Genomic DNA, 27,117 nt, shown 5'->3' with positions numbered 1-27,117 from the left:
CCTTCAGGGCTACACCTATTCCAACAAGGCCATGCATTTTAATCTTTCTAATTCTTTCAAAGAGTTTAACTCCTTGGTGACCAAGGATTCAAATATATAAATGAGCGTATTGTTGGTGTGGTTCTTATTAAAAGCACCACAGTTTTAAGGAATTTTCTTTCCTTATTTTACTCTGTCATTTCTTTCTGCAAAGATACCTCTTGTTTCCTTCCTTCTAATAAATGTGAGGTTAGTTAATTCTCCCTTGTTTACTGCCCTGAGCTGCAGTGCTATGCTGTTCATTTCAGGAATTCGTCTGTAATTTGGTATAGAAGTTGACCTCTATCAGCGTTCTCTTCTTCCTCCTTTAAGTGTGTCAGGCTTTGCTTTATTGTATCTTTATCTTCAGTTAAGCATTTATTATTGACTTAATGCTTGACTCACTGTTGCCTTTTGAAAACCAATTTTGATTTCAGTTTATTTCATTTGGTTGAGGTATGGCCACTTCTACTCCTTTGTAAAACACTCTACAGAACATCGTATTATGTCTTTCACGTTCAGCCTATGCAAGCTTTTAGAGGTAAAATGAGCTAATTGCAAACAAAACATGGTATTTAAATTTTATTGTTAGTCTATAGAGACATCCTTTTTAAAATTTAATTAAAATAATTTTTAGCTCTGTGTGTGTGTTTGTGTGTGAGTGCATGCGCACATGCCAGTGTGTATACACACATGCATGTGTACATGTGTATAGGTATTAGAGACCAGAGCCGTTTGATCTTCCTATGGTTAGAACTGCAGGTAGTTGTAGGTGTCTGTCATAGAACCTATAAACCAAACTACTGTTCCCTCCAAGAGCAGTCAGCATTCTTAACTGTTCAGTCATTTCTCCTTTTGAGACACAGTTTTAAACAAAGTTCATCTGATGCAAAATAATTAATGAACCTCTAAATTCCATATCATAAACATAGAAATTTTCTTTTTAGTGATGGGTATTTCTCACTTGTTTGGAAGCTTGTCAACAGCCCAATAAAAGAATCTTCCTTTTACCTATATGTGTTAGCAAAAGCATCAGTCTGATTGTTTATTACTGCCTCCGTCAGCTCACCATCCAGAGAATCTGACCTACTGTTAGCTTTGACTGAACCATAGGACCCCATAATTCCTTTGACTTTCACTGTTCTTGCCCATGAATAATTTATGTTTCAGAAAACAACAAACTTACTTAAGCTTTAAATGGAAATTATTTCATGTGTCTACTTGCAAATTCACTCATAGCTACACATGACTTCTGGGTCCCATATATTACCTGAATCTATCTTGTACATGTTCTGGTTTCCTGATACTGTGATATGACCTACCTTTTTCTCTTCTCCCTGGCACACATCTTCCTGGTCTGGAGAGTTTGCAGTTATATATAGTTATAGTAGTCTTTGCATTGCTGGCTCATTTTAGTGACTGGGAATCTGCCATTATTATCTCCTAACAGACCTGCTGGGGGATTCCTTGCGGTGGTGCCCAGCTTATCACATTGTTTTCATACCTTTCAGATGAAACTCCTCCTCACCCATTTATGTACATTTTTTTCATAGCCACTCAGATAAGATCATGAAGACAAATTTTGGGCAGTCCTTGTCAACCACAGTTGTTCCATAATCTGGAAGAACAACTCCAATGACACCATAAATTTTCTGGGACCCTTCAGTTAATAGTGCATTATTAGCTTTCATTAGGGTTTTGGAGTTTTCCATTTTACTAACTTACCAGAGAACAATTTTCATGTCAGAATACCAAGATATGAATCACAGTTCAGCAGAAATGGTTTTATAATGGAAGAAAATCATTGAGATCTATCCAGCTTTCTCAGGTTACAATGACTCTGTGAGATTCATCTTATCTGGGTGACAAGCTCACAGAATTTATCGAACTGATTCTTGGGAAGAAGAGGCATTGCTTTTCTGCTGCCTTATACTGGTTACCACCAGCACAGGTATTGAGAGAGACTTCATCTCTTTACTGCTTGTCTCCCCAGTTAAGCCCCAGATAGCACAGTTATCCATTTACTTTATTTAGTACCAAGAAGAATGTCATTCTTAAATTAATAGATACCTGTATTTTAATAAATGGTGCTTAGCTTTATATATACCAGCATTCACACCTGAAATATAATGTCCACTCTTTATTTTGGGTGCCTAAAATTCCAAAAGAGAAATTAACTTCTTCCAAGAAACTCATGTTCCCTAAAATGAGACTACCAGCTCCTGGAGTACCTAGCAGCAGAAGTCCTTAGAAGAACATAGTAATTAACATTTTTTAAATACCAAGGTGAGATATGAAACTAAAAAAATAACAGAAAATCTTATAATATTGTGATCCCTCACTCTCACAATAAAGAAATTTATGTACATCTGTGACATATGTCAATCTTTTTGTCACTCCTTACATTTCTCCTTATATAGTAATATAGCCAATACACTAAAAGAATTAAGTTCTCTGTCTCTCTCTGTCTCTGTCTCTGTCTCCCCTTCTCTCTCTCTCTGTCTCTCTGTCTCTCTGTCTGTCTGTCTCTCTCTCTCTCTCTCTCTCTCTCTCTCTCTCTCTCTCTCTCTCTCTCCTTTCTCTCTCTCTTTGTGTATAAAGTGAATTACTTTATCAAGTCAATTATTTCAGAACATCTCAGCTAATATCCGATAAAATGAACTCCAAATACATAGCAGAAATAAAAATGAAATAAAAACCCTAATAAAAGTGATTTATATATCTTCAATTTTATTATATTTTGTTGTAACTGACTTTGTAAACAAAACTAGTCACATCTCAAACATGTGTTTTATGGGTATTTGACAGTGTTTAACCTGAAAATATCCTTCATGTTTCTAATATTAACTCATGCTTGAACATTGGGTAACCCAAAAATATGTACACTGTTAGCAAGCACTGGACAACTCACATTAAAAATGTATGACATTGACATGTTTAATTTTGGGCTGATGGAAAGATAGCATCTCCTTCGAGGTAAAAAACCTAATTAAACCAAACTTTGCACAAACAGATACAACCATTTTTCCCAATTAATTTTCAGCAAGACCTTTGTGTTTTTCTTATAGAAACAAAACTCTAACCACACGGTCTATCTTCTCTCTCATTCTCACACTTGACTTGCTCATTCTTATTTCTATAACTTCTTTGCTTAATATACTGTTTGGTGTGTGTGTGTGTTGTGTTTTAATTTTTTGTTGTTTTGTTTTGGTCTGGTGAAGAGTATGTAACTATAACAGTCATGATGAAACGTGCTTGAAAACTATCTCAAATTGGGACTTCTAAGGATGCTGCAGGAAACCCAGTCCTGTCTTGATTAAATTGATGTCATCTAATTTATCTCCACTAGTTTTGCTTTCTGAGTATTGAGAGTTAGGTGTCAATCTGTATACCCTTTATCAATTAAAACATAAGATACATGTCATTAATCTTAATGTTTCAGGTCATTCTCCAATTGCTTGGAATAGCAAAGGTTCATAAAGGGTTCAAAGCTCTCTTTTTGTTTTTTTAAAGCAAAATCTGAAATAAAAACTACATGCCTCCTGAAAGTCAAAGCCAGAGGATACATTGATACATTATAATGTCCTATTGATTCACTAGAATTTTCATTTTGTCTAACAAGTGTACTACATGGTCAGATAAGATTGTATCAGGTACTTACAACAAAAGAGATGCTGAAATTACATGAATGTGATTAAATTGGTATTTTGTGATTTTTTAATCTCACATGGGCTTATTAAGTACAGCTAGATATCTATTAAAGAACAATATATAATATAATATAATAGCTACACGTGAGATTTGAAATTATCAACTCATTCTGTCAGAATCTGGTTCACCTGGAAGTATTTTCACAGCAATATTAGCTTCTGGTAGAACTTATGTGTGATGTTAACTTCCCTTTCAGCCATGATCAAACTAAGAACACAGAGTGGGAATAGACAAAGTAGACCTTGATCTATGAACATATTTATAGCATTCATATATTAATTTGTACATTTTAATAACATATTTTTGCTTTAATCTTCTACTTTTTTGCATTTGTCAGTCTGTCTCTTTTAATTAAATTATTCAAATCTCACCAACCTATCAATTATCCCTTGTGTAGATAAGATCCAGTGAAGTCCTGCAAACCTCAAGTACCTTTTTCCTTTGAACTTTTACTTGCCTATATGTATAATTTCATACTTTCCATGATAGCTGAGGTTGGAACTTAAGCCTCTCATTTCTCTCATCAGCACCAATCACAGATTGGATAATTTGTTCTTAACATCATATGAGTGAATGAGCAGGAGAATAAAGCTCTAAGGATGAGCCAAGTGCAGTGGTCTGCATTCCAGCCATCAGACACAAGATACCTGGGAGTCACCATGCGTTTTTCTCTGTTTTGTTCCCAGAGATTTCCTTCATTGCTCTGAGCACCACCTTTCTATTCTTCCCAATTCTCTGTCATCCAAGCTCAGATGCTCCTCAGTTCTTCCCTAATTTGTTTTTCCCACACAGCACTAGCTCTTACCAGAACTTCCTCCGTTTAAATACTTCAAAGCTTACTTAGTTGCCTGAGAACAGTGGCCCAAAATATTAACCCAGATGCAAAAATTGGTTGCAATATTTGACCAACTTCATTTTTTATTAATTCATTCATACTACATCTCAATTGTTATCCCATCCCTTGTATCCTCCAATTCCTCCCTCCCTCCCGCTTACCCCCTACTCCCTTCCCATATGACTGTGACTGGGGGGGACCTCCTCCCCCTGTATATGCTCATAGGTATCAAGTCTCTTCTTGGTAGCCTGCTATTCTTCCTCTGAATGCCACCAAGCCTCCCCATCCAGGGGACCTGGTCAAATATGGGGCACCAGAGTTTGTGCGAAAGTCAGTCCCCACTCACCACTCAATTATGGAGACTGTCCTATCCATTGGCTAGATCTGATTAGGGGTTCAAAGTTTACTACACGTATTGTCCTTGGCTGGTGCCATAGTTTGAACAGAACCCCGGGGCCCAGATCCGCCCATCATAATGTTCTTCTTGTAGGCTTCTAGGACCCTCTGGGTCCATCTATTTCCCCATTTTCCCATACTACTCTACCCAGAGTCACAAGAGGATAGCCTCACATCTATGCCAATTTCCTGGTAAGTAAAGACTTTCATGGGACATGCCCCTTGAGTCTTTATACCATTTGAGTCTTTCACCTTCCAGGTTAATTCAGTCATTATGATCATTTCTAGTTCAAACCATTTGTCCACAAATTTCGGGAATTCCTTGTTTTTAGTAAGTGAGTAGTATTCCATAGTGTATATGTACCACAATTCCTTTATCCATTCTTCTACTGAGGGACACTTGGGCTGTTTCCATGTTCTGGCTATTATGAATAAGGCTTCTATGAACATGGTTGAACATATGTCCTTGTTGTGTGCTAGTGCATCTTCTGGGTATATTCCAATGAGTGGAATAGCTGGGTCTTGAGGAAGCCCTTATTCCCAGTTTTCTGAGATAGCACCAGATAGCTTTCCAAAGTGGTTGTACTAGTTTGCATTCCCACCAGCAATGAAGGAGTGTTCCTCTTTCTCTATATCCTCGCCAGCATGTGGTGTTGCTTGAATTTTTTATTTTGGCCATTCTGATGGTTCTGAGATCGAATCTCAGAGTTGTTTTGATTTGCATTTCTCTGATGATTAAAGATGTTGGGCATTTCTTTAAGTGTTTCTCAGCCATTCAATATTCCTCTGTTAGGAATTCTGTTTAATTCTGAGCCCCATTTCTCAATTGGGTTATTTGGTTTTGTGGTGTTTAATTTCATGAGTTCTTTATATATTTTGGATATTAGACCTTTGTCAGATGTAGGGTTGGCGAAGATCTTTTCCCAGTCCGTAGGCTGTTGCTTTGTTCTGTTGACAGTGTCTTCTGCCTTACAGAAGCTTCTCAGCCTCATAAGGTCTCATTTATTAATTGTTGACCTTAAGGCCTGGGCTGTTGGTGTTCTGTTCAGTAAGTTGTCTCCTGTTCCAATGTGTTTCAGGCTCTTCCCCACTTTTTCTTCTAACCAATTATGTTGATGACCAACTTCATTTGATGCCTCTCTTCACGTGGATCTCTGGATTCCCTTCCCGACAGCTTGTGTCTTGTTCTAGGAAATGCCCACCTTTATTCTGTTAGAGACCTAGGTATACCCTTTTACAGACAGCTCTTTTCCTATTGTGTTCTCAGTATTCTCAGTGATTCCTTGGAGAACCAGATTAGGCAGCAAGCTGTCCCAGGCCCTCAGGACCTATATCTCACAGTATTGTGAAATCATTCTGTGCAACACATTATATAACTTTGATCTATTTTTTGCATGTCATCTATTGGTTAGTTTTAGTTGCTTATATTTTAAAATATGATTTTTGTGATGTGTTTCCAAGTTTCTGCCTTCGGTCACATTATCCTGCTTCTGTATTCTGAAGTCTAGCTCAAGGTCTTAACTTTTTAATGCATAAATTAGTAGAAATAAGGGTATTAGTTATTGGTCTTATTGCTTTGACGCAATACCTGATAAAATTAAGTTATCAAGAGCAGTGTTTACTTTCCTAAGGAAGGTGACAGGAACAGGAGTTTCCTCATCCTGTTGTACCTGTAGTCAAGACACAAAGGAAATACAGCTTGTCTTCCTTTCTCCTTTTTACGTAGTCTTGAGCCCCAGTCAGTACATTTGTGCTAATCACATGAAGGGCGGGTCTTCTCAGCCTAGCTACCCAAGTCTAGATAGTTCCTCACAGACATGTTCAGATATTTGTTGTCATGACTCTGAATCCCATCAAGTTGGTAGTCACGGTCAGCCATCATAAATGATTATATGTAAAATGAAACAGAAGCAAAAAAAAGGCAGTAATACCTTGTGGAGTAGTAATAGAATCTCATGCAGTGTGATCTGCAATCATATTCAGAATCCTTGATTGGCATTCATCTTTCAAGTTGCTGTTACCTTGTGCTCCCTGCATAGCCTTCCCCGTTGGAACATCTTATGCTGTCTCTTTCTCCTTTGGTAGTTGATGGACAGTGGCAGGAGTGGAGTTCATGGAGCCATTGCTCAGTGACATGTTCTAATGGGACACAGCAGAGGAGCCGGCAGTGCACAGCAGCTGCTCACGGAGGCTCTGAGTGCAGAGGACCATGGGCAGAAAGCAGAGAGTGCTACAACCCTGAATGTACAGGTAAGGCTAGTTCCTATTTACAAATACACTAAGTTCATAAGACCCTAAAGAGCCACACCAGATAGTTATAAAACGAAAGTAAGTTTTATATATTCTTATGAACAAAACTACTTACTCTCTTTTACTGTATACTGTGAAAATAGAAAAGTCAGGAGATTCTGAGATTGAATAACCACTATGTTAATAAAATTTAGTGCTAGGCTTATGGTTTTAAAAGACAGGTTCCCTGTGAATAGACACGCTAATATAATTTTTCTAATCACAAAATGCACAGTACGTCAACTTTTTGGAAAAAGCTTGTTCTTGAAAGTAAATTAATAATAATAGAAGGGATCTTAGCATCCTTAGTTTTACACATCTCCAAAGCAGTGTGTGACCGCTAAGCCTGCTGTTAAGGAAGACCCCTTTCTTTCAGCCAATGGTCAGTGGAATCAGTGGGGTCACTGGAGCGGATGTTCCAAGTCATGTGATGGAGGCTGGGAGAGGAGAATGAGGACGTGTCAGGGTGCAGCTGTAACAGGACAGCAGTGTGAAGGAACCGGTGAAGAAGTGAGAAGGTGTAGTGAGCAGCGGTGTCCAGGTAAGGAGAAACTGGTGTGTGTGTGTGTGTGTGTGTGTGTGTGTGTGTGTGTGTGTGTGTGAGGTGACCACTTCCTCAATGAAAATACTGATACTAATAAATGGCAATGCACTGTTTTTAAAATAATATATGCCAAATTCTCCTGATACATCAGAATAGTTCCATAAGTTGTAATTTATTTGTTGTAATGTGACATTGAAATACATGATAGTTAAAGGTAGTCTCAAAGGATAATAACTAGGTCATGTACGATTTATGTTATCACAGCATATTTTCTACTATTTTTATGAAATTTGCTTATTGAGAATACAAAAACACTCTTAAATCTTTATGTTTTAAGTATTAAGCAAATCAAATAGAAGGTACTGTTGAGATTCATATACTCTCACTTTTAAAACTGTTTAATATCCCCACGATGGATAACCTTAGATATCTCAATTTACCCATTCTTTTTCAATATTCAATCTTTTAAAAAATCACTATAGGTAAAATATGAGATGTTATGGCTAATGAATGTGGTATGCATGTAAACACAGATGATAACACTTCATATACCATTCATATTTTCTTCATTCCTTTAGAATACTAAATTCTTTCCTTGAAATAATTGTGACACACTGAGAAGTCAGTATATAAGTGAAAAAATCATAATTTTAGCATGGTACCATAGGTGAGACTGATACAAACATGCAAAAGAGTGGGGGGTCGGTCTTGTAATTGCCCAGTGAAGTGAACCCAGAGAATGTGAATGCCCTATTGTGTTTATTCTATGGGTGTGTTGGTTTGGGTTGATTCTAATTTGAAGGGTTGTAGAATCACCTTGGAGACAAATCTCTGGGCTGGTCATGTTGGTGAGAAATCACCTATATTAGGCTAACCATGGTGGGAAGACCTATCCTGACTGCTCTTGAATAAAAAGGAGAAAGAAAACCAAGCTCCAGCGCTTCTGCTTCCTGCCTGTGGATACAAGATAACCAGCTACTTCAAACTGTGAGACAAGATACACTTCTTTCTTCTTCAGTTGCTTTTCTCAGAGGACTGTGTTATCAAGAAGTGGAGTCATTGTCATGATAAAATTGACCTTGCAGTTCTTAGGGCTTTGGACCTGGTTAGTGGAAGAGATATGGAATAGCTTTGGATATTTTACCTACAAGAACCCTCAAAAGTATAAACATAGCTTGGGCCATACCGGTGAGAATCTAGAAAAGTGTAAGACGGAGAGAGATGTGGCCCAATCAGTTTCAGAGGTGAACATGAGCTCCATCAGAAGCTGGAATAGCGGCCACTCGTGCAATATTCCACATGAATATCTCGCAAATGATCTGGCTGTATCCTGTCCGTGCTCTGAGTAATTGAACGGGATCGCATGGAAGAGACTGATGTATTCGGTGGAAGGAACTTCAGACAGGCTAGCTTTAAGTGTGAGGCACCGGCTCCTGCTTACTGCTCTCATTCAAGTCTACAGAGAAAGCAAGGAGTCCCCACATGTAAAATTCCTTTCCATGCAATCCTGGTAACCTGCATTCAAGCCACAAGACCCACAGTGGAAGGAGAGAACCTACCCCTCAATGTCTGTTCTTTGATCTCTGCATATACCCCATGACTCGCATGTTACTGTACTGGCATAGACATATAACAGAAACTCATGCCTCATGCACATACAAACACACACACACAAGCATCCACAGACATACATACACAATAGTAACAAAAGTGCTGATGATGAAGTACTTCAAGTGAAGCAGAGAGATATTAAAAAATCATGCACTTTGATGATGAAAATGTGTGGACAAATTTCAACCTTCTGAGCAGGAGAATGTGGACAAGAACAACAGAACATTCTGTCTTTGTTGAAGAGATTAGTGACACTGATTTGACACTGCACTGGGACAACAGAATAGATGTCCTAAGTGCAAGACCCTTCCCCATCCGGGGCTCCTTCCAGTGAAAAATGCAGGTTCTTTTGAATGAGACTGCCTAAACTGAAAAAGTTCCTGAAAGGAATCTTTGTGACGTTCTCACTGGTACCAGCTCACGAAAGCTGACCTGACTGTGTACCATGTCTCTGTCCTGAGCTGGTAACCCAAACTCGGCAGTATAACTCTCTTTGTCCTAGCTGAAGGAGATGTTAAAGATGTGAACTGGAGCAGTCACAGACGCTTGCGTCCTTCCAGAGAGCTGATAACCCAAGGCTGTGTGTGTGTCAATCCAGTTAACAAAAGAGACGCCCGGGAGACCATTTCATGAAGCTGTGAAGGTGAAGCCTACATTGTAGTGGAGTCTTCTGATGGTCCCAGATGCCAGAGCCTTGGCACATTGACCAAAAGAAGGCTGTAGATAGACATGAAATGGGAGTAGCCCAGGAGAGAGGCAGGGTTTCCTACAGGCAGCAGGGAAGGAAGGGCCGGCCTTCCGGGCTCCCATGATTCTCTCTGAATCCCTAGGTGGCAGCTGAGGAGCTGCAGGGTTTCTTGATTGCACTTGAGGGTTTCCACATTGGTCTGTCTGATCATACCTTACTATTCTTCCATTCTTCATTTTGCAGTATGGATACTTCGCTGTGCTAGTTTGTCCTGCAAGTGTGCATTTCTTTATCTTGTAGGAGCTCACCATCGTGACATCACCTTGTGTCCCCAGTGAGCTTGGACTTTGTACTTTTGGACAGTATTAGGCCTGATTAGAGCTATGGGAACTTTAAAGTGGGACTAAATGCATCTTGCATTATGAGATGGTCATTAGCCTCTGCTGACAGGAGTTAGAGGTTATGCATTGAGAGTGGTCTGTTTCGTGTTAAAGCGAGGAAAATGGCAGACACACGATGGCTTACATTTGTCAACTCGACACTATGTAGTCAAGTCATGTCTCAGAAATTTACTAGAGTAGGTAATTTGGGGCAGGAACATGCACTCTGTCTCCCTGATTCAATGTAAAGAAGAAAGAAAGCTGAGCACAGCTTTCTTCATGCTTGTTGGTTGTAAATATAATGTAACAGCTACCTTAGGCCCCTGGTGCCATGGCAGCTCTCTATGATGGAATGTACTAAACCCTCTATTCCTTAAATTGCCTTTGTAGGGTGTTCTGTCACAACAACAAGACAGGTAACAATGCAGAAGTTTCCTATTTCCTTCTGCTACCTGGTTACAGAATTTTGGTATGTCTTTGCAATATTCAAGCTATCAATTTATATCTAAACTGACCACTCTAAGAGTTACCCAGTAGTCAAAACATTGCATTTCTCCATAAGTAATAGGCTAAAAGAATTTTCTCAGTTAACCATTAATAATTGCATCAGAATCCAGTTTCTTTTAAATTATTATTAAATTTAATTATATTATTGGGCTGGATTGCAGGCCTGCCACAACACACATACCAAAGTCAGAGAGCAACTCAGAGACCCCTTCCCTGAGTGGTCTTCAGGCAAGACAGCAAGCACCTTTACCCACGGAACCATCTCTCTGGTCTAGAAACTTAGTTTTAAGTTTTGCAACTTGCCAGCAGGTTTTCTTCTGGCGTGAGGTCTAAAATTAGTTTTGCTAATTCTTCAGGCCATGTGAATTCAGAACGATAAGAGACAAATAGCAGGCAGAAACTCTGCTGCGAAGGATGCCTAGACAGATTAACAATGAAATCCTTGCACCGCGTGAGAATTAACAAGCTTTAAACAAAAACATGTGTGTTGCCAGAGGAGCAATTTCATTAGAATGGTAGAGTGTGATGAAGCAAGACTCTCTTGATATTGGAAGGTGTCTGAGCCAGTCTCTCTCGGTGCGTGAAGCTTAGTGTCTGTCCACAAGTGCATTTCATCTGCATAGGTAAAACGGAGCAGCGGCAATCAGATTTACAAAGATTGCCACCTGCTGTTGGAAAAACATTTTACAGATCTGTTTAGAGAAAGAGTCTACATTTTATTTGCTACGTTGGCTTGTTAGGTTTCATGGTTTAAGACAGATTAATAGCTTATCAAATAAAACTAAAAAACAAATGTAGTGTGATGCTATATTTCTTGGTATTAGTATTTTCAGTTCTCTTCAGTAAGGTGATTGGAAAACAACGACAATAAGCTTACAAATATATGGTTTCCAGGTGAAACATAGTTCTCGATTCAGCCAAATATTTTTAAGATTACTGCTTATAAAGTTACAAAAAACGTTCCCATTTACACACACAGCTTTATCAAATGAACTTCACTGTAACTAGTTCTGATACTTTGCACAAATAACATTATACATTAAAAGGTGTTCACAACTGTTGCTTTCAAAATTTAGTGTCTTTGAAGGATAGGATGCTTTTATCACAATATTTGCTGTCCTTTTTATTAAGAAGGCAGTAATTATAACTAATTATTTTATAGATGTACGTGGTGAAACTGAGTTACACACTAAGCTCTATGTCTTAGAGTTCCCTAACCCTGTTTATTTTCCCCATTATGGATGTCATCATACCCTTTGTGAATAAGGGTATAGCAGTCCTAATTCAAGCCAATATATTGTTTCAGGTACACACATTGACAGAACACGTTGGGAAGTGTTCAAATCACCTTAGTATTTATTAAGGCATTTTTTTTTGTCGGGTGCAAAGCTTCAACAAATGTTTTTCTTAAAACTATGATTTTGTTACCTGTATTATTTTTAATATTATTAATTCTTGCTGGGGGCCTGTTTCTGGGGAAAACTAGTCTTTATTTTTATGCTTCACTTAATTTGAATTCAAAAACAAATTAATCAACCTTGTCCAGGGACTGGCTGTTGTCAAGAAGGAGAAATATATGTACATCTTTCAGATAACTAATGAAAATTAATCATCTAGATTTAATCAAATTATCTACTAAACATATAAAAATGCTCTGCAACGTTAGGACTTTTCTTTATGGGAAAGTAGTCTAGGGCAATATTAAAACAGCATCATTGACTCCCCCTGCCCCCAGTAAGATGTTTCATTTCTTTTAATAAGAAACAAGAATCATAGTGACCAAAACTTAAGAATACTACTGTTTGGGAAATAGAATCACTCCAGGGAAGATAATTACATTTCCCAATTTTTAAATTGGGCAAACTCACCAAATAATGATTTCATTTATCTCAGTTGCATTGCACACCCTCAGGCTCTGATGGGCATGGTCAGGGCTTCACTGATTTTTCTTTCTATTACAATGTGAAACAATCTTTCAAATATTACTGGTGGACTGGTTAGATTTAATTTGTTGGTTCCCTGCTGGACCATCTTACTAATGTCCTATTTGTTTATCCATTTGTTGCTAAGTTGAAATTTATCACTTACAAATAATATATATATATATATACTCATACATACATACACACATACATATATATGGCTTTTAATCTACAAATAATGTTTGCTTTTGGGGATTACAATTGCATTGTCTATCAGGATGAGGGAAGCCTGCTGGTTGATTGTGCTCAGGAACACTAAATCTTAATGAAGGCATGATGCTCCAGGGAGGCTGAGAAGCCAAATATATAAATTCTGGTACTTTTCTCTAGATTTCCATGCCAAACAAGGACAGCAATAGCAGTAGTAGTGCAAACTGTATCTTCCACACTGCAATGTTTTTTTATGAACCACCTGCACACCATCATATCATAAATATAAGCACCATTGCTTTGCCTTACTCCTGCACCCCATCTATTGTTTTTAAAATTACCTGTATTACCTGTAGGCCTGGCTAGTAATTAATCAAGACACAGACACTTGTTATATTTTAAAATAGCCTTAGTTAACCTAGGTCAGGGCAGATGTCAATCTTCTAAACTACCTCCCATTGTGGGACAGGCGTGAGATCCCTGCCTCAATCCCATGCCAAATGTTTCCAATAACTTCTATCAAGCTACCTCCCATCCATAATCCCAAATATTTGCTAATGTTCTTTATCTGGGCTGGATTCTCCATCCACACCACCGGCCATGTGCTTTTCCTCTATCTAACCCATGACAGCCTTCCTCTCTTCACTTTAGGTCTCTCTCCTTTCTCCTAGTGGTGGTCTTTCTTCTTCCCAGGATCCCTTTCTCTCTAAGACCCACATATTTCCTTTGCCCTGCCCAGGTGGGATGGCTTTTTATTAAGCAAAAGGTTCACAGAGACTGCAAGCAGTAATTAGCATCAAAATACATCAGACCATCTCCCAACATCTCCCCTTTTCTGTCTAAATAAAAAAGGCCATTTTTATATACAACTTCAGACAGACTTCGTCTTTTATTTTATTTTTTCTCAAGTAAGACTGCCTGAAGAAAAGGAATAAAGAAAAGAACTTTACTTACTCTGTGCTTGTGTCTTTGCAGGGAACCACTTATCACTAAGGCAATGCTCTGAAGCCTTCAGTCAGCTTAAAATCCAGGCAGGGGGCTTGTGGACTCCTGACAGAATATCAGAGATTTGGTTAGGTAGAGCTTGTGTGGGCTTGAGAATTTACATTTCTAATCGCTACAAGGTGATGCTGATGAGAATGGTCTCCAGGGCGTCTTTTAGATTTCAGTGACTGACTAAAGTCAACTCTTCATAATAAAATTGTGATTGAAAATTAACAGAGAAATGAAATGCACTCCTCAACTACTGCTCCATTGGTGAAAGTTGCACACTGCCTGGAAGACTGCAAAGATGTACTTAACTCATGCTTCTCCACTGATGAGGAAGGGTGCTGGCTGTAATACATTGAAAATGCAAATGTAGACAAAACCTCTCATGGCAACCTTTTAAAGAAAAGCAGGGCTATTGACTTTTCAGCATAAAGGGTCATGTTTTGTTCAACGCTTTGTTCTCCAATTCTCATTTCTCCTGCTCCATAAAAAAAGTAAAATAATTATCATTAGAACAAGTTTAATGTAAAATTTGCAGTGCCAGGAAGCAGGTTTCTAGATTCCTACTGCAGTCTGTGTCCTGGCTAGCATCTGTGCCAACTTAGCACTAACCGAAGTCATCTGGGAAGAAGAACTGCACTTGAGAAAATTCCTTCATGTGCTTGCCTATAGGAAAGCTTTTAGAGCATTTTTTCTTGATTTATGGTTGATGTGGGAGGGCACGGCATGCTGTGACAGTGCCAGTTCTGAGAAGGGGAGGTGGTCCTATGTTTCATAAGAAAGCTAGCTCAAGCAATCCATGGGACTGCACCAGTAAACAACACACCTCCAAAACCTTAGCTTCAGTTTCTGCCCATGGCTTCCTGCTCTGAGTTCCCTTCATGATGGACTGTTAGTTGGAAGTTTTTGTCAAAGAAACCCTTGTCTCTCTCCAAGTAGCTTTGAATCATGGTGTCCTTATCCTAACAGTAGAAAGCCAAGATGTTTCCCGCACCTCTCTTCATGGGCAGGAGTGTGTCCGCAGTGTTCCTCATCTTCCAGAGTGAAAAGCTACACTATGGAAATGCACCTGGTATAAGACAGCGTTAGGGAAGGTGGGGTGCCCAGTGCATTCACTTGTTTTCTCCTCAGGTGCCAGTTAGTAGACTGGAGAGTTGAGAATCAAATCTACCAAAACTGTTTTTTTTAAAGAGACAAGTATAGGACACATTAAGCAGTTACACATTGGCTGTTCCAGTTCAGTTTGACCTTAGATATAATCACTTCCATAGCCCAAATATGTCAGTTTAAAATGCTCATTTCCTCACCCAAGGAGGAAAGTTGTAGAAGCATTTACAAGCTGCCATGAGCTGTCCTCTCTCCGAGTTGCTATGAGTGCATGTGAAATCCCCTGGATTTTCATTAGTTTCTGCTATTACCAGTTATATTTAAAACATATAAGTAATTACACTGTTATGTGGTGAGCTCTTCACAAGGTTGAAATAACTGAACAATAAAAAGGTACTAACTGAACATTTCTGGCTATAGTAAGTAATAGTAAATAGTAAATAATGTCATACCCACATTTTGACACCAGCTATTCACCTAAGTTATGTATTGACAGTAGATGGCAGTAGGTACTGACATCTGTTTGTTCTTGTCAGGTGCCTCAGGTACATATTAAAGAGCAGAGAAGTATATTAGATGTTGTAGATCACCTTTGAATGAGAGATATTGCTTAATAAATACCTAAAACAGTATTCAATCCTGCCCAAAGCCTAAGTGTTGCTTGTTTTTACATAATCTACTGTTCTGGGACAAAGCAGCTGAATTTTATGGGCAAAATTAAGGAAAAATCACTGAGGGGCAAAGGACTCAGAGTTCGAATTAGATAACACTACATGTCCTTTATCCAAGCCTGTTGCTATGGTGATAACTATTACAATAATTTATCTTAGCAGATTGTTCATCAAAGAAGACTTTGGGGAAACTCTCATAGGTTCTTCCAGGGTGGAAATTTAAAAATCAATTTGTTCTAATCTTCTATTAGCCTACCTTTTCTGGTTTAGAAATACTTTGGCAATATCCTCAAATTGAGAAGAAAAATATAGAAGTACATATTACTATTTTTCACTTCTTTTCCATTCATAGTAAAAGAAGTAAATTTTAAGATGAGCATGGTGGTACACGCTGGTAATCCCAACACTCAGGGAGGCAGAGGCAGGTGGATCTCTGTGATTTTTGAGGCTAGCCTGGTCTACGAAATAAGTCCAGGACAGCCAAGGCTTCACAGAGAAACCCTGTCTCAAAATACCAAAGCAAAGCAAAGCAAAGCAAACCAAACAAGACAAAACAAAATTACATTTTAAGATGCATCTAACAATTATCTTCAATAAGAACATCATTAATTAATGCAACTCCTTTGTTCCGATGCACAGAGAAGCAACAACTCTAATATCAAATGTAACCTTTTTCTTCCTCATTGATTTTCTGAACGTCCTGATATGAGGGACCCTCAGCTTCAGCATCCACTCTTTTTTTTTGTTTTCTTCTTATCATCATTAGTCAACTCTTTGGGACATACTGGCTGTTTTACAACTTTGCCTTGCCTCTCTCACAGAGTCCTTTGCCTCTCACAGAAGACTTTGCCAGCAGTCATCTACTAGGCTCTTACAGAGTGGGAGAGTTTTTCTGTTTTACTAGCAAACCCTTTGTGTCAGTCAAACTGATTATTGACAGAGGCAGTTAATGTTCTAATTACAGACCCTTGATCATCTATTTCCTTCCCAGGTGGCCCTGTGCATGCGCCTTCCCAATACCTGTTAGTAGAGTAACATAGAAAATACAGTGGCCATGGAGCGCAGGAAAGAGTGGATGTTTTTCTCTTGGTAACGTCACACCTAAAATGGAAGCAACATGGTGCAAAGAATTGCTTCAATGTGATAAAACATTATAACTAAATATGATGATAAATGGCAGTTGGTGAATACTTTGCCACTCATATCATCATAACGTTATCTTTTCTGAACGGGTTTGTCTGATTATTGTGGCTTGTTTACGGCCTTAGTCATATGATTCACCTGGTTTAAAAACCTTGCATAGATTTTCATTACTTGCCATATTGAGTGCATACTGTGGAGTCCAGATATTCTGTATGTCAATGATGTCACCTCACTAGTTTTCCGACACTACTTCTCTCTACTCGGTTATAAGTATGTACTATTATGTATGTATTGTGGCAATGGTACATATTATTTCTTCATACTACAGTTTTGTTGTTAACCCCCTTAGTGTTGCTGCTTCCTCCACTTTGACCATTGTGATGGGGTTCTCTCGGGAGTCCATCCATCAATGATTCTTCTATTTTCCCTCATTTTATAGTGTATCTTTTTTATGGAAATCCTATAAAGGTAATCTGTGCTCCCATTATGTGTTATTAATAGTCAATATGATTATGTTAGCTTCAATCCCAACACATTTCATGCATACAATGTCTTTTTAGCCTAACATCTCATAATTGTGCTGAGTCTTGTTGGCCATAATAGATCACTGGGTTCATGTTTCATAACATTAATAACTAGAGTGGTGATAACATTTCTATGGCATCATCTCAATAAACTATGCAATGGCTATGATTTTAATACCTATTATTTTGTAATCTTTAACTCTCTAAGAATTCTGTTATCTTTCAGATTAATTCATCGCATGAATTTTTAAAATCAAATCTGTAATTTTATAGTTATAGTTTACAAAATTATCTATTTCTTTTGTAAATAGATAAATGATAGGTATGAGATAGGAATTTCTACAAATATAAATTTCTTTTTTTCTTTTTCTTTTTTTTTTATACTTTATTAATTTATTCTTGTTACATCTCAATGGTTATCCCATCCCTTGTATCCTCCCATTCTTCCCTCCCTCCCATTTTCCCCTTATTCCCCTCCCCTATGACTGTCCCTGAGGGGGATTACCTCCCCCTGTATATGCTCATAGGGTATCAAGTCTCTTCTTGGTAACCTGCTGTCCTTCCTCTGAGTGCCACCAGGTCTCCCCCTCCAGGGGACATGGTCAAAGGTGAGGCTCAGTTTTTCAGTTTCCCCAAATCTCAACCTCACTTACTCTCTTTCATTAGAGTACCTCAAGGCAGTATACAGTAACCTGTCAAGCTGGGATTGGTCCCATAGGTCTAAAATTGTATTGAAGAACTCAGTGCATTTTCCCCGAAGGAGATGTATCCAGTACTCCAAATCTCAAGTAGTTTTGTCCATTTACTCTGGTGCACCACCAAGCATTATTTTTCTACATGTGTGACCACGGGAGTACATTTGGGAACCTAGTTAAAACTAGCCGTTGTGAAGATCGTATACTAGGACAAACAAATCCAATATTCTTTGGAAATTCTTGCATGTGCTCTCAGACCTTCAATATTAAAGTTAATTTTCCTTCTATTAAATTGGGTAAGAATTTAGAACTAAAGAAAACTTATCTGCTAGACTGAAATGGAGTTAAACAACACAGAGTACAGAATTTACAACATGCATTAGAATACTGTCCAGACAGTACCTAGTACTGGTCCAGACTTGGGTAAAATACTGTCCAGAGTTCAAATAGGCAGTCTATAATCACACACACACACACACACACACACACACACACACACACACACACACAGAGGCTGTGATGTTTTCACTTCTGCACTCAATGACTCAATGATAACTTTTAAAAATATACAATTGATTTATCACCAGACTACTAAAATCTTCTGTAATTGGACACAAAGTAAATATCTGCACTGAGCGTGGCCTTGCTGCTTGACTGACCATGGGTCTCCACTTCCTCCTGTGTAGCTTCAGGTTCGGTACATTTTTTCTACTTTGATTACTTGTTTAAAATGAAGACAAGCATTCAGTTCTCTTCAAAACTAGCAAGATGTTTGATAAATTACAATATTTAATGTATTTAGAGGAGTCATTCCTGGTAGTGTTACAGGCACATAACTTAAAGCGGATAAAGAGAATTTACTACAAGAAGACTAATTACAGCTTGGTGGAATGTGTCTATAATCACCACATGGGAGGTGGAGGCAGAAGGACCGTACATTCCAAGTGCAATTGCGCTACATAGTATGACTCTATTTAAAAGAAACAAACACAACACCGCATCAAACTTCACAAACTCCTTTACTTCAGACCTTAGCAACAGATTGACTTCTTCACGGTTCTATGTCCCAGGTCTGAATTCAGAGCAGGGAGCCCCTATGAGCTCAGACTGACCTCTTTCACCTCCACCGCCAGGGGAACAAGGAACTCACATAGGACAGTGCTTCATGATTTGCCAGCAAGTACAGTTTGAAACTGGGGGTCATGAGTAGTGCAGGTATTTTTCTTTCTTCTGCATGCCAGCTCTGTAGTTTAGAATCAATTTCTCTTTAATGCTGAAATTCTAGCATATGAGGGGAAAACTAATTTTCTACATCAAATTGATTTAAGCCCTGTATAATTTCTGCTATTTTTAAAAGACAGAAAATCAGTTTGAATAGACACATTAACAGCTAATCGCTAGGTAATTGCTACCTTGTTTTAAGGGAGCATGCTAACTACATACTTGTGACTTCCAAGTGCAGTTGTGTCTTACAAATGAGATTTTGCTGTAGCCCTAAGGCTGCTAAGCAGTGGATCTTGCAGCTGATGAGTAGTAGTTGCTATTGCAGTGTGTTAAGACTTAAACACACAAGAGCACTTCATACTATAGAAAAATATTAAAACCCTTACTGTTATTTGTATATCTAGCCCGATCTGGTATTTTCCAATCGATAAGATAAACACAGATACCATGCAAGAGCAATAATTAATGTGAACCATCAGCTCCTCATTTCCTCCTGAGCATGGTTTCTAAGCAGCAAGTAAAAATTTAAATTATGATTTGAGGTTATAATATAGTTAACATAATCCCGTTTCCCATCTTATTCCTTCCATTTGGACTTCCTGACTTTCCTTCAAATGACTGGCCTCTTAGTTAAATGCACACACACACACACACACACACGCGCACACACACACACACACACACATACACACACACACACACACACACACACACAAATTCAATGCTATGAATGTATAAAGTTACTTGTATAGTATACATGTTTCCAGCGATGACTATTTGGTATTAGATGACCAATGGTGTGTTCTTCCCTGGGGAAGACTATTTGTTCCCATTTTCCAAATTTGTTAGCTACCTGTAGTTCTCTGTATGAGGGTAAAGGCCTCTCTCTCTGTCCCTGTCTCTGTCTCTGTCTCTGTCTCTGTCTCTGTCTCTGTCTCTGTCTCTCTCTCTGTCTCTCTCTCTGTCTCTCTGTCCCTCTGTCTCTCTCTCTGTCTTTCTCTCTGTCCCTGTCTCTGTCTCTCTCTGTCTCTCTCTGTCTCTCTCTGTCTGTCTGTCTGTCTGTCTGTCTGTCTCTCTCTCTCTCTCTCTCTCTCTCTCTCTCTCTCACACACACACACACACACACACACACACACACACACACACACACCCTTTCTTTCCACATTAGCATGACTTTTAGTGTTGTCCTTGTTCAACTCATATTTAGGCGGCCATATTGGGGAGACTTCATGGGTGTAGAGTCTAAAATTTCTAGAAAACTTTATTTTTCAGCAAACTCCTCATTCCTTTGTCTCTTACAGTCTTTCCTCTCATTCTTTTGCAGTGCTCCCTGAGGCTGAGGCTTAGTTAGGTTCAGCAGTTGTACTTTAGATGTGTCCTTTGTGATTGGGCTCCGCAATGCTGCATTTTAACCAGTTATGGTTTTCTAAATAATCTCTATCTGTTGCAACTCATTTTTTATAATGCTTAGATATGCTCAGATATCTCAAATGAAAATTATTGTCATCATATCCTTCCCAGGGTATTTTCTGTAACATACTGGAGCTCAGGATGTAGCAGAGTAGACAGTCTTTTTTATTTATGATGCCTTCTTGCCTTTCCTATCCATTTTCTTGATTAATCCATCAAGACATATAATTAATCATTATTTTATAATATATTATATTATGTATTATGTACATATACATATATTGCATTAATAAAATATACTATATCAACATATACTAAATAATTAATATATGATATAATATATAAATTAATATGTAATTTAATAATTAATCATATGCTAATAATTATTTCACAATAGCCTCATCTTTATGGGCCCTCATCCTGCACTCACTGACTTCTTAATACATGACTACTCCTGCCCAACTTTTCAGTCCACCTACTCTGACCTGCCTAAGTTCTTAGAAAGTCCTGCTTTGCTTTAACTGTGAACCTGACAAGGCCTAGAGCCTCCTGAGGAGGCAGTCCGAACTGAGAGATTGCCCTGATCAGATTGACCTGTTGGCCTAGCTTCAAGGAATTGTCCTGATTGTAACTGATGTGGGATGGAGCAGCCTAATGTGAACGGCAGCATAGGCGCACAGTAGGTCGAGGGCTATGTAAGAAAGCTCCCTTAGCATGAGCAGAGCAAGCCAGAGAGGCAGTGAAGCAGCATCATATGGTAAGTTCTGCCTTGGAATTCTGGCTTGAGTTCCTGCTCTGACTTCTCTCAGTGATGGACTATGACCTGGAAGCAGAAGCCTAATAAACTCTTTCCCCGCTGATTGCTCTCTGTCAGGGTATTTTATCAGTGCTATAGAAAGGAAACTAGAAAGCTGACAGGTGCTTCAGTAAGTGGTTTCTTTGTTTGTTGAATGGGTGAATTCCAGAAGTACAACTAAGGTAAGACAGATAAATTGATAGTGCAGTGGCTAAGGGTCTTTAGATTTTTATTTTAACACAGATAAATTTGCTTTCTGGCTCTATTAAAAATATAACCACCAGCCAAAAGTGGTGGTGCACACCTTTAATCTCAGCATTCAGGAGGAAGAGGCAGGAGGATCTTCATGAGTTAGAGGCCAGCCTGATCAACAATGTGAGTCCAGGACAGCTAGGGCACACACACACACACACACACACACACACACACACACACACACACACACACACTAACACACTATATGTATGTATAAATGGGTGTTCATTGATTTCTGGCTTTAAATGAAGAAAATAATCCAGTTCTCTTCAAAATTAGCAGGATATTTGATGTATTAGTTGCCCCTCCTCGTTGTCCTGGAACAGCTGCCCGGCTCCTCCCACCACCTTCAATCCTAACTCGAACCTCACCGTCTCAGTCGTTTCCTGCAATACTCATCCCGACCTCTGCTTTTCCATTTTCCAAAGCATGTGTCTATCACCTTGGTATGCTAATCTTGCCCTAGATCACTCATTTATCTGTTCTGGCTCGTCCTATTTTTCAGTAGTATGAATTTCTACGATAACAGAGATTGACGATGACTCATCAAAATAAATGGTGCACACATGTGATGTGAGGGCCCGACTGTAGTACCAGACAAGAAGACTGTTAGGAGGTCAGTGTAGCAATATAATAATAATAGTAAGAGCAGAGATGAGGAAGCTGAGCTGAGGGAGCCTTGTCCCAAGGGTTTTATTGCCGCAGCCCAAGTAAAAACTATTATACTTAAATAAACATAAGACAATCTGTTTTTTCCCTAAGGTGTAGGCCTTTGCAAAACGTTAAGAATTGACACCCTTTGCCCCAGTAGACAGCTGCTACACCTACCTACCTTGATTTTGAACATCGGTTAAGATACAGATGCAAAAGTAAAACAATTGTCCCTCTTAGCCCTCCACTGCCATCTAGTGGTTAACATATGCAATGACAGACATTCTGACCACACAGTGGACTGCAGGAAAGGGCACACACTGAAGGGATGTGCCTTTCCCATAACACTAAGTGAAAAGGCTTTCTGAGACCACTACAAGGACAAGATGTCTCTCAGTGTTCAAAATCATTCTTCTACTGGTTTATATAAAGATGAAGTCAGAAAATAGCTATAGCAATAGGATTTATAAAATGTGTTCCAAAGGTCCTCGGAGGAACTGAAGGAAATTTGATATGGAAAGCATTGAAAACAGAAGAGACAAATGATATGAAAAGTGAAAGTTAATAAATAAAAGCAAAATGGAAAAGAACTTCACAGTACAGACAGAACAAAACATTCAAGTGTACTCATCTTGTTAGATAAACTATCTTCAGCACACTTAAAATAGACTAGTTATTTTGTACAGTATCCTATTATGTAATATACTCAGATTTTATGGACTTTAAAACTTATTCTATTTATCTATCTTAAATTATTCAATAATCATTTGGGAGTGGATATACATAAATACAATAATCATCTATTAACAATAGTGCTCAAAGTGGTAGCTATTTAAGTTTTTATTAGCTAACATTTAAATGAAAATTAAAATCTACTGCTCATATCCACTAACCATTTTTCTGGAACGCCTTCGTGGAATTTGGTCAGCGACTAATGTATTAGACAGTAAAAATAAGGGGCATTCTATCATCACTGATATTTCTAGATGGAAGTACTTGCTCATTGAAAATGATTTAATAAACATAGTTTTGGGACCTACTGTATGTGAAGTATTCTTGAAGTTTGTTATAGCATATAAAAGAAATAAACAAAGATAATTTACCATCCAAAAAATACTATCTTGGAAGTGATACATGCACAGCCAAATGCTTTCAGTCCACTGTGAAAAATGCTAAATTTGTCTATTCTGTGCCTGAGACACTGAGAGAGGCTTTTTGGAGAAACAACCACTGAAGCACAAAGGAGCTGTGTTATATACTTGTAAGTGTTACACTTGAGCCTTAGAGAACAGACTGAGGGAAAGCTAGACTAAATCCAAGAGGCCTGGACCACTCTCTGTGATGCAAGGAAAAGCATTCACAAGAAGTAGCTATAGGAAGTAGGTGAATTCCTAATCTCCTGAGGAGGTAGAGAGGCCCAGTTCAATGCTGGAGGAGAGGAAGCCGGAGGAAGAGAATACAAAAGTGAGGCTTCAACACCAACACCCAGTGTGCTACACCCTAGCTCCAGCAACTGATGGAGAGAGTGCTGAGGAAGAGATGGTGCCAAATTTGCCTTTGAGGTACCTAGGCACAACTAGTTGTTATCAGAAACTAAGGTGGTATCATTAAACAAAGCTCAGAAACAAACCTGAGTTACGGATATGAGATGCTTATTAACTTCTTTATGTACTACCTATGTGAAACTTGTGGTTATGAGACTTGCCTATGCATGTTCACCTATCAAAACAGAAAAGGGAATTTTACATTCACAAGGGAGAAGAGAGATGATTTTAAATAGAAGATAGAAAAATATGAGCGTGGAATATTTGGGTCTGAGCATTCATTCTGTGCAGCGAATGTGTTGGAAAGTAATTGGAGTTGTTATAGATTAAAGTTGCCTTCAGCAACCTTTTGTCGTAGTGAACACACATACCTTTGTCCAGCCAGGCCTGCAGAGCCATGGGGGAGTTTCGAGCCGTGAGTTGGCATCTCTGTACCTAGTTCCTCAGCTCTGGCGGGGAGCAGGCGAAGTCCTCCCATTCCTCTTCATCATTTGCTGAACTCCTGAGTTTACTTTGTATACTCCAGTTGTTTTCCTGTTGTCAGCCCAACCATCGTTCCTCAACCATCGTGGGGCTATTGCCTTAGCTTCTGCAAAGGTCTTCGTCATCTAGTTTACATGAAATCAGATGGCTCTTAAGCTTGAAAACCTTTGCCTGGATACTTGGCAGCTCCATCACCTGCAGTGCAGGCCCTGCCCTCTCACCCCGTCGCACCACTCTCACTCATCCTATTGCCCCTACAGTCATGACGGTGTTTATGGTCTTTGCATCCATTGCATCCTCTGTCTGGAGTACTTAACGGACCTCACACTGCTCATTTCAATTAAATGTCACTTCTTCCCAGAAGACTTTTATTTTTTCAATCCTTCAGATTTATAGATTGAAACGGAAATTTCTGTTTAATGTATGAAATTTTTTTTCTAGTTGTAGTTAATTTTTTTCTCAGCTTTTTCCCCTTGACAGAAAGAGCCATGGCACAGTCTACTTTCTTCTGCTATCTTTGCATACTATTGGTTCTCTTTAAACAGGGCTTAGTACAAGCTAGGGAAGTGCAGCAGTAAACGAGTGAGCTTTGTTCCCTAATTCGATGGGAGGGAATAAATACTTGGGTAGGTGGCCAAGGTAGAAAGGAAGACTAAGGGCAGTGCAAGGGAGGGCAAGTAGACATTTATCTGATGTTTTGCATCATAGGGAAAAGTTTGACATATAATTCGCAGAGTTCAGAAATACAGGGAGAAGAAAAAGTAGTGACATGGGTTGTTGGATGAGTCTTGAGTGTCAGCAAAAAAATTTTTTGATAACCAAATAAAAAACAAACCTAGTAGTCTGATTTGCCTGTCTGTAATCCATGATAGGGTGGGTTTGTGTGTGGTGGTTTTAGCAACAACATTAGGGAGGCAGAGGCCTACAAATCTTTGTGAGTTCAAAGCCAGTCTGTTCTACAAAGCAAATTCCAGATCAACTGGGGCAATGAGACGACTCTGCCTCAAAACAAACAAACAAAAGTCACAGAAGACATCTGAACCAAAGTGACAGACACAACAGGTTTCTGCCTCACAGCTGAAGGTAGGTGGCCTGTGTCCTCACATGAACACATGAACACAAGCAAAAGCTTCGATCCAGACCTCAGCTTGTCTGCTTAATGCTTAATGCAGTTTTAGAATTTCCTGACTATTTCCATCATCATCATCATCATCATCATCATCATCATCATCATCATCTCTCTTTCTCTCTCTCTCTCTCTCTCTCTCTCTCTCTCTCTTTCTCACCATCTCTCTCCTGCTTTCTTTCTCCTGTATCTGCCTCTTTTTCTGGCTTGAAGATAAACATTACATCGTTCCATAGTTGTTTCATCAGGCTTTTCCTTCCTTTCCTGATGCCTGGCCTCCTCTTAGGAGACACACATTTGGACTTCTATTGCCAGCTGTGGGAAACATGTAGAAGCAGTCAAAGATGGAAGCACACTAGCGCCATGCATTGGGAGCTAAAGCAGGCAGTCGTGAAAGTCTCATGGCTTGCCTCTGGAGGCCAGTAGTCTTAGCTATTTGGATGATGGTGGCAGCAGTAAGTGATCCCCCTGCTGTTTCTTGACATACCAGGGGAAAGAAAGGTGCAGAGAGGCTGTCCCATCCTTCCTTATGTTGTACATTTTGGGGTGAATAACTGTTTCTTTGTGTTTATGATAGATCCACATCTGTGCATCCCTGTCATTCTCACAACAGATTCAATGACAAAACCCATTCTCGAGTCCCAGGATGAGACCCTGCTCGACCCAATGCAACACATGTGCACCGTTAAACAGCTGGTATACTTAAGGGGCCAGGAAGACGTGGTCTCACGCCTGATAGGGAAGAGTGCACAGCATGCCCTGGCCAGATGGCTTTCTTTCCATGCAGTTACCCCTGGGTTCCTTTGTTTTCTTGTCTAAAGTTAACGTCTGATAAAGGGAACATTTGAATTTTTAAAAGTTTATTTGCCTCTTCAACTTTGTTTTTCCACATCCTATATCAGAGCAGTGTGCAACTCTAATTCATAGTTGAGGAAATTAAATGAGTTGAAGATATGAAATTCTAAATAAGGGCTTTGTGACTCAAGCCAAAAAGTGATGACAATTGTTATTAATTTTGAAATTATATGAAGAGAGCCACTGCCGGTAACATTAATGATCTTGCAGAGAATGTGGAGAAGATGGACACAGGAAAAACGGCACAAGTGTTTGGTAGATGCCAGACAGAAAAAAGCTTGCTAATATCCTGGAGAAAGTGATTTCCAAAAGAAGGAATAAATCAAAGTTTGAAGTGCTTCAGGGAACATCCAGTGGGTTCAGACTGAGATGAACATATTAGGTCTGGTGGCACAACATTGGTGACACGAAGAAGACACCATTTGATAACAGGCTGATAAAACACATATCGTCTGAATCATCTGTGATGAAAACACCTCATAGAATGAAAACAATAGCATGTGTGCTTTAGTGAGAATCGAGAAGAAACACA

General features: G+C 39.0%; 1 protein-coding gene across 2 annotated transcripts in view; it reads left to right on the top strand.

The window, feature by feature from the left end:
- The window catches only part of ADGRB3 (adhesion G protein-coupled receptor B3), a 708,182-nt gene that overhangs the window by 263,855 nt on the left and 417,210 nt on the right, over window positions 1-27,117 (top strand). For both annotated transcript variants that reach the window (XM_084755178.1, XM_084755177.1), the window contains exons 6-7: window positions 7,046-7,210; window positions 7,626-7,790. In XM_084755178.1, the coding sequence (XP_084611304.1) occupies window positions 7,046-7,210; window positions 7,626-7,790 (330 nt within the window). The remainder of the gene's footprint in view (window positions 1-7,045; window positions 7,211-7,625; window positions 7,791-27,117) is intronic.

Source organism: Acomys minous (assembly GCF_964271855.1).
Source record: "Acomys minous genome assembly, chromosome: 13".
Classification (NCBI taxonomy): domain Eukaryota; kingdom Metazoa; phylum Chordata; class Mammalia; order Rodentia; family Muridae; genus Acomys; species Acomys minous.
The sequence above is the reverse complement of the archived record's forward strand: the minus strand, read 5'-3'. Positions and strand labels throughout refer to the sequence as shown.